Source organism: Miniopterus natalensis, chromosome 7, assembly GCF_054644295.1.
Source record: "Miniopterus natalensis isolate mMinNat1 chromosome 7, mMinNat1.hap1, whole genome shotgun sequence".
In the NCBI taxonomy this organism is placed as follows: domain Eukaryota; kingdom Metazoa; phylum Chordata; class Mammalia; order Chiroptera; family Miniopteridae; genus Miniopterus; species Miniopterus natalensis.
In genome coordinates, this window is record NC_142087.1 from 68,054,557 (window position 1) to 68,063,506 (window position 8,950).

Below are 8,950 nucleotides of genomic sequence, written 5' to 3' on the forward strand. Positions count from 1 at the left end.
CTCACATGGATGTTTCTTTCTCTCTCTCCCCGCCCCTTCCACTCTAAGAGCAATGGGAAAAGTATCCTCGGGTGAAGATTTTTTAAAAAGAAAATAAATAAATAAATAAATAAATAAATAAATAAATAAATAAATAAATAAATAATAAAGTGTTGACTGTTACAGAAGTCTGACAATTAAAAAAAAAAAAAAAAAAGGAACTAAGACTGAGAAGTTCAGTCGGACACCCAGCTGACCGGTGGGTCGCCATGCGCCCTCCCCTGGGCTCCGAGGGCCCTTGGGTGACCCATGCACCCGTTCCTTTCCAGCCCTTCCCCGCCCCCGGCCCCACCCCGCGCAGCCTCCGACGCGGTCGGCCGCCCTCCCGGAAGCCCCCGGCTGGGGTGGGGGGCTGCCCGCCGTCCCCGCCGTCTCGGGGTCCCCGCGCCCGCGGCCGCCCCGACGGCCCCACTTACTTCGATGGCGGAGCAGAGCGCCCGCAGTCCGCAAGGCCGCAGCCATGTTTGTGCCGAGCAGCAGCGCTCCCGGGCCGCGCGGCCGCGCCCTGGACCCCTGCGCCGCGGCGCGCCCCGCCCGAGCCCCCAGCGCCGAGCAGCCGGGCACCGCACCGGCCCCGCGCCCCCGGCTCGCTCGCGGCCTCCCCGCCCCGCTGGAGCTGGACGGACTCGCGCCGGGCCTGGGGGCGGGGCCAGGCGAAGCCACGCCCCCTCGTGGGAGGAGCCGCGGCCGGCGCCGCCCCCAGGGTCAGACAGGGCGCCAGGGGCCGCCTCCCCGCCGCCACCTCGGGGCGGTGCACCCAGGTCCCGCTGGACCCCCGTCGCCGTGGGTGAATGACTAAGGCAGGAACCGCAGCCACGGCTCAGCAAATAGCTTCCTAGACATTCCCACTACTGTCGCTGAGATAGGAGGGTGCTTTGCCTCAGTTCTCCGGTTGGTTTGCCCCATCACAGCACAGCTGTGCCACCTTGTTTTGTTTTGCTTTGTTTTCAGAATAGGGAAAGGAATTGTTTTATACTAGAGACTCATGACAAATTATTCAGTTTCTCTGTAGTATCTCTGTGTAGCAGAGTTTGGCAGGTGAGGCCAGAAAGCAGATATTACACTGCTAACAAGAGAATTCAGGAAAAGTGAAAGCAGGGAGGGCGAATGCATTTCTTAGAGGAACGGATGGCCACAGGGCACAGGGACCTCCCTCACTGCCAGCCGCGCCTACATTCCCACACCTCCGCCCCCAGCCCTGCCCAGATGTTCAGAGCATCCTGGAGAAGACCAACCGTTAGGGCAGAAAGTCACTGAACAATGATTGAGCTCTTACTGTGTGCACTGGGAAAACAGTGACCAGAACAGACAAGGGGTTTGCATGGGGGTTAAGGGAGAGACAAAATAATCACAACATGTACTATTTTGGGTGATGATTATTAGAAAAATGAAGCAACATAGGGGAGATGGGGAAGGAGAGGCTAATTTAATTTGAAATAAATGGGTCAAAGAAGTCCTCAATAACATTTGAGCAAAGTAAAGGGGCAAGCCATGTGGAACATTCCACAAAAATGAAGTCTAGATTGGGCTGAAAACCAGTTTTCTGTAGCTAAAACTTGTGCTCTTGATTGACTTAGATTCTTTTTTTTAATTATTATTATTTTTAATTTATCTTTATTGTTGCGAGTATTACAGGTGTCCCATTTTCCCCCCAAATTGACCCCCTCCACTTCACTCCCACCCCCTCCCCAGGCCTTCACCCTGTTATTAACTGTGTCCATGGGTTATGCATATATGCATATAACTTATTTGGTTAATCTCTTCCCACCCTCCACCCCCCTTTCCCTCTTTCCTCTGAAATTTGATCGTTTGTTGCATGCTTCAATGTCTCTGGATCTATTTAGTTCGTCAGATTCTTTTGTTCATTAGCTTCTTCTTAAAGAAGACCCTTCAACTTTTCCTGTAGTACTTGTCTGGTGGTGATGAACTCCTTTAGCTTTTTCTTATCTGTGAAGCTCTTTACCTGACCTTCAGTTCTAAATGATAGCTTGGCTGGGTAGAGCAATCTTGGTTGTAGTTCCATGTTTTTCATCACTTTGAATATTTCTTGCCACTCCCTTCTGGCCTGCAAAGTTTCTGTTGAGAAAGCAGCTGACAGTCGTATGGGTGCTCCCTTGTAGGTAACTACCTGCTTTTCTCTTGCTGCTTTTAAGACTCTCTCTTTTCTTTAACCTTTGGCATTTTAATTATGATGTGTCTTGCTGTGGGCCTCTTTGGGTTCCTCTTATTTGGGACCCTCTGTGCTTCCTGGACTTGTAAGTCTATTTCTTTCCCCAGGTAGGGGAAGTTTTCTGTAATTACTTTTTCAAATAGGTTTTCAATTTCTTGGTCTCTTTCTTCCCCTTCTGGCACCCCAATAATACAAATGTTGGGCCTCTTGAAGTTGTCCCAGAGGCTCCTTACACTATTTTCATATTTCTGGATTCTTTTTTCTTTTTGCTCTTCTGGTTGGGTGTTTTTTGTTTCCTCATGTTCCAAATTGCTGATTTGATTCTCAGCGTCCTCTACTCTACTGTTGATTCCCTGTAAATTATTCATTTCAGTTGGTGTAGCCTTCATTTCAAATTGGTCCTTTATTATGTCATCGATAGTCTCAGTTGTTTCCGTCATACTCTTACTAATATCCTTGAGCATCCTTATAACCATTATTCTGAACTCTGTATCTGTTAGCTTGCTTGGATTTATTTCATTTAGTTCCTCTTCTAGAGATTTCTTCTGTTCTTTCCTTTGTGACATGTTTCTTTGCCTCCACATTTTGGCTGCTTCCAGGTGTTTGTGTCTATGTATTAGGTAGAGCTGCTATGTCTCCTGGAATTTGTACAGTGGCTTTGTGTAGTAGGTGTCCCGTAGGGTCCAGTGGCTCAGCCTCCCCAGTCACCTGAGCTGGGCCTTCTAGGTGCCCCCCTATGTGGGCTGTGTGCACTGTTCTGTTGTAGCTGAGCCTTGGTAGCTGTTGGCGTCACTGGGAGGAATTGACCCCCAGGCCAGTCGGCTGTGAGGACCAGCTGTAGCTATAGCCAGAGAGCTGCTGTGCTGGAGACACCCCTGTGGAGCAGGATTTACTTCAGTGGGGCTTTGGTGTTCACCAAGTGCGCCCCGTGAGTGTCACTCGTGGCTGTGGTAGGGCTGTAATCCAGCGCGGTTGAGCCTGACCACCAGGTGCACTGTCTCTGGGGCCTCCCGGGAGGTGCAGAGTCAGCCTGTGCCAGTGCCTTGCCCAGGGCCACCCAGCATGAGCTACACAGCAAACTGTAGTTGGCTGCTACTTGTGCTGGGCTTGGTGGTGTCCAGAAGCCAAGCTATGAGCCAATGTAGCTGCCGCTAGTGCCAGGCCTGGGGCCACTTATCAAGCCTTATGGGGCCCGCTGCTGCTTGTTAGAGAGATTTTAGGAAAGTCCTAAGCATGAGGCTCGAAAGGCCACTTGCAGAGAAAAGCCCCTGGAAGTGGCCTGGATGAGCTGCAGGTGGGGAGGGGCGGGGCCTCCGGGAATCATGGGGCGGGGCCAAAGGTGCCAGTCAGGTGCTGGCGACTCAAATATGGCGCCTGCCTGCCAGCTGTGTGCGGGGAGGACTCGCCCAAGGAGCCATGGCCTCTGCCAGCCCTGGCCTCTGCCAGCCCTTCTGCCTGGGAGGAAGCCGCCCCTCCACCTCTCGCCCGGATCTCAGGCAGGTTAGTTCCCCCCGAGTGTCCCAGGTCCTTTCAGGCTGCTGCCCGGGCTGGGCTCAGAGGGAGCGTCCGAGTGAGTCCATGCTGGGGCCATTTAAGCAGAAAGCCTCTGCAACCCTCAGGGACAGTCCCGCTGGTTTCACAGCCCGGAGTTGGGGGAATGTCTCTTCCCGGCCCTGGAGCCCTGGGCTGGGGGCCTGCTGTGGGGCTGGGCCCCCTCGCTCCTCCGGGAAACCTTCGCCGCAGAGATTCCCTCCCGGGTTTCAACCGCGGCACCAGGTGTGGCCCTGCGCCGAGTCTCTGATTCAGTCCCTATCCGCTCGTGTCCCCGCCCCTCCTACTGGTCTCGGTGCTTCTTCAGCTCCCTGGTTGTAGGGCTTCTGTTCAGACAGATTTCAGGAGGCTCTGAGTGATGGTGGTTCTGTATTTTAGTCGTAATTTTGATGTGGTTGTGGGAGGCGGCGGGTGCAGCTGCTACCTACGCGCCATCTTGTTTCTCTCTCGACTTAGATTCTTTATTATTGAAGTTAGCCCTCCCTATGGCTACGAGCCCAATGTAAAATGTCTAATTAAAGAGATTGTCTTTCTGCCCGGCTGGCGTGGCTCAGTGGTTGAGCATTGACCTAGGATCCAGGACATCACAGTTTGATTCTGGTCAGGGCACATGCTTTGGTTGTGGGCTCGATCCCCAGTAGGGGGCGTGCAGGAGGCAGCGGATCAATGACTCTCATCACTGATGTTTCTATCTCTCTCTCCCTCTCTCTGAAATCAATAAAGATATATTAAAAAAGAGAGAGATTGCCTTTCCTATTATCTACATGCTCTTCAAATCCAAGCAACAGATGTTTCTTGAAAAACACAGTAAAACTTGCTCCTAGTAGTAAACTGCTTTCCTTTATATGCATTTTACTAACTCTACTCTCATAACATTAATTTGCCCTTTAAAGTGTTATCTTTATAATCAACTTCTCTACCTAAAGTCCAAATCTATTTCTTTTCAATAAACTACAAAAAGACTCTACATTTTGAAATGTTGTGTGGAAAAAGTGTAGACAAGGCCAGAGAACTAGAAAGGTCAAGGGTTTCAGATGTACAAGGGCTCTTCCCAGTGACTTCTGGCAGCTCTGGATAAGTCACCCCTCCATCCAGGCTGCTGTGCTCCTCCTGCCAGGTAGAGATAACCAGGGTCTTCTCGCCCCTCCCAGGTGAATGCTGATGATTAGTGACAAGGCAGAAAGGTCCCACATTCCACATCATTAACAGTTGGGAGGGGTTAAATTTGTATCTGACCAGAAGAAAGAAGCTAGCAAAGTATGTTTTATTAAGTATATCAACATAACATTTTAAAAAATGAGTTAGCACCATATCATACATTTTATTCACATCTTGTGTTTTCACCTGTACTGACTTAAAAAACCCAGTCACAATTCCTCATGTATAAAACCTCCTGGTTCATGGGGGTATAAAGTACAGCATGGGGAATATAGTCAATAATATTGTAATAACTATGTAGGGTGTGCCAGGTGGGTACTGGAAATGTCATCAGGAAGACTTTGCAAAGTATATGATTGTCTGACCACTATGCTGTACACCTGAAACCAATACAAAATAATATTGAGTCTAAACTGTAATTGAAAAATAAAATTAAAAAAAAATGAAGTACTGATACAGGCAGCAATATGGATGAATCATTATGCAGAGAGAGAAGTTGTACACAAGAGTACATATTGAGAAATTCCAAATAAATAAATAAAACCTGGTGCACATATAGTCAGAGGTTAGAAATGGAAACAGAACTTCATTATTTTTCCCCCAATGGAGAATACCATAACAATTGGTATTTCTAATCTATGGCTTATTTCTTACAAACATCAAATGTAACAGCTTTCCAATGAATGCATTTTTATGTCCTTATGAAATGAAAGCAGATAAAATGTGCTTTATATTGGTTCTTTTCAAAACTGATTTGAAAACAGCCCTTAACTCAGAAACTGTTTAATTCTAAATATGGGTTTACTAGGAAAACTAGAAAGGAAAGCCCTTGAAAGGCTAAAAAATTTACAGAACTATATGATATATATATATATGTATGTATGTGTGTGTATATATATATGCATTTTATTTATATATTTATGTTATATAAATGCTTTTTTTTTTTTTCTGGCTTACATATTTGTAACAAAATTATACACCGCTTCCCTTCACAAACAGAGGGCCAAAAGCAGTCTCTGGGCCAATTCAGATAAGCAGCACCCCCGCCTTGTGGAGGTTTGTCTGAGCTGGTGACTTAATTAATGAAGAAAGCACTGTCCTGTCACAGACAGCACTCCCAATTCAGCCTGTGGTCCTAAATGAAATGAATTTGTTGGTTTCAGCTCAATGCTTCAGGGAAGGGAGGGGGGAGAGATCTCCTAATTCATTATTTGCCATGAATGGCACCTCTGAGCTACACAAACTAAATTTAGATTACTCAATTCTGTTTCCTTAATCAGAAAAGCAGGGCAAGTGGGGGTGGTGTTCAATGCAAGAGAAACAGTGGCTGTGTGAGGCAAACAAATGATTACTTGGAGAATCTGATCGATTGTCCCCACAATTGTTTTATAGCAAAGAGGCCACCCAACCCAGGCCAATGTGACATGCATTTTGACTTCCCCCTTAACCCCACAGAGCCTTAAGCTCACTAGTGGTGATGGGCTTATTGGTGCATCTGCACGTATTTACTGAGAGTCTACTCTGAGCAAAGCAATGAAAAGGCTAAAAAAGTAAACAGCAAACAGGACTATTAAGTAGCTCATTCATTTATGAGACAAATACAGCGTGTATGGAGAGCCTACCTATGCCAGGCACGTGGTAGGCACTGGGCCTACAGCCATGAATTAGACTGTCTCTACTTTCATGGCACTTAAATTCTAGAAAGCAAGGCAGACAATAAATAAAAGATATACAATATAATGTCAGGTACAGTTAGAAACCACAGATTTAAAAAAGGGGCCAAGGAATGGAGAGGCAGGAACTGCTAGTCTCGGTGGAGCAGTTGGACGTGGCCTCTCTGCCAGGTGGCATTTGAGCAGGGACCTGTGGGGAGGGAGGGAGGCTCTCTGTGGAAGGGCTTTGCAAGCAGAGGAACCAGTAAGTGTTGGAACACAGTTGAGATTTGCATTAGTTTCCTGTGGCTGCTGGAATAATGTACCACAAACCAGGTCTCTTAAAACAACAGAAATTACTGTCTTCCAGTTGTGAAGCCCCAAACCAAGGTATCAAGAGGGCCACGCTTCCCCTAAACTCTGTTTTCATATTGTTTTGTTTTTACCTGTTTTGCTGCAGGAAGGACAAACAGGTGCAGCTATCCAACAGGAAGTTTTAGGGGTCATCTACATGAAAATTAGGATAGAAACTGACCAGCCCAAGAAGAATGAATGAATTCATTCATTCATTTTTTTTTTTAAATGCTTACCTGAGGATATGTTTTTTACTGGTTTTAGAGAGGAAGGGGTAGAGAGAAACATCATTGTGAGAAACATTGATAAATTACCTTCTGCACAGGGGATTGAACCCGCAACCTATTGCCTTCTGTACAGGGGATTGAACCTACAACCTAGGCATGTGCCCTGACTGGGAATTGAACCTGAAACCTTTTGGTGTATGGGACAACCCTCCAACTGAGCTCATTCATCATTTTTCTACAAAACAATTTCCAGAGAACTCATCTCTCTCCTTGCTAATTTGTCCTTCTTAATGGCTAATTGAACTTTTTTCTCCTTTTGTTTATGTCCACTCTCTTTTGATTTGTCTTCAAATACAGAGTAAAGACCTGTGGGTAAAGATAGGGATCCCAAACCATGGGTATAATTTCACTCCCTTCCGCAAACCTCACTAAAATGTCAAGAGAGGTTTTTGGTGGTGATGGTGGTGGTTTGTTTTCAACCACAAACTTAAAAGGATGGGGGTGGGGGAGAAGAGGGAACCACAGCAACATAATTTTGGAAGCTAGGAGATGGAAAAATGGTTCATAATTTAGCAGACCCAAGAAAACAACGCTAAGCTGGCCATCCTAAGACAAGAACCATCAATTTACATGACAGGATCGCTACACAGCTCAGGGTTGGCATCACCAGGTAACTCTGGAAGTGGGGATGAAAAGGAGATGCTAAACTGAGATGGATTGAAAGCCTATTAAAGAAGTAGTCAGATTGCCCAGATTTCCCCCACTGCAGCAGGTGACTGCCCCCACCCACCCAGCAGCAGACTGGAGGTTCGGTTCCTGGAGAGGAAACAACATGGCTTTGGACTGAAGATACCAGGCACAGTTCAGAGCAGAGAATCACTGAAAAGAACTAGACTTATTGAAGGTGCAGAGACCCACCCCTCTTCTCCTTTTCCTCCCAGAGGAAATAGGAAAAGTCTGGAATCTGACCAGCCCAAGAAGAAAGACTTTAGGACATTGATATCAGGGCCCAAGCACCACTTGACATCAGAGGAAAGCCTCTAACAGGCAGAACAGAGACCCAAACAGAGAAAACCAACATGAGAAAACTGGGATGACAGATACAGCCATGGCTGCAGAACATTGCAGAGGGAAAGCTACTACTTGTCACTTGAATTGCTACAGCATTAGCCTCCCATCTGTCTCTGAACGTTGGAGCAGGTCTGCTATACACGCACCAAAGATGAAGGGGATTTTGGTATGACCATCAGCTTAAAGGCCACGTCAGGAACCGGCTTTAGGGAGCAGAGATGAGAAATAAAAGCCCAGTGAAAAGTGCCACAAGAGCAGGGATGCAGAACCAGGGTGTCTGGGTGCTGGACACTTAGTCAGCAAGGACGTGGGAAGGGATCGTGACTCTTGGACCATGACCACCAACAGCGAAGGGAATGAAAGCCCACCTCAGTGAGGTTTGCTGCTCACCTGGCTGTTCCTTAGCCTGACCTCACCATGACCTTGACTCCCTTACCCCATCTAATCCCAAGGCTCTCCCTCAGTATTTAAAACTCAACTAATTTACAATTAAAATTTAGGATGAGTCTAATCCCTTCACCTAAATTCTGATCAAATGAATTGCCTACTTGAATCCAGTTAGAGCTAATCCACATTCTTACAAGTATTTTTTATTTAACAATACAGGCCAAATATACTACAAATGCCCCATCTCCATCTGTCATTTCATTCATTGCAAAATAGGATATAATCTAATGTGTTCAAAAATAACAAACAAAAAATTAGATGTAGCTAGGACCCACATCTAA

The 8,950-nt window shown here is 46.8% G+C and overlaps 1 protein-coding gene across 1 annotated transcript in view; it reads right to left on the reverse strand.

Annotated features, from left to right (window-relative positions):
* FECH (ferrochelatase) overlaps nucleotides 1-556 on the reverse strand; it is a 33,438-nt gene extending 32,882 nt beyond the window's left edge. Inside the window, exon 1 of the mRNA XM_087819119.1 lies at nucleotides 456-556. Within this exon, the coding sequence (XP_087675245.1) occupies nucleotides 456-501 (46 nt within the window). The 5' untranslated portion in view covers nucleotides 502-556. The remainder of the gene's footprint in view (nucleotides 1-455) is intronic.
* Nucleotides 557-8,950: the final 8,394 nt, after the last annotated feature.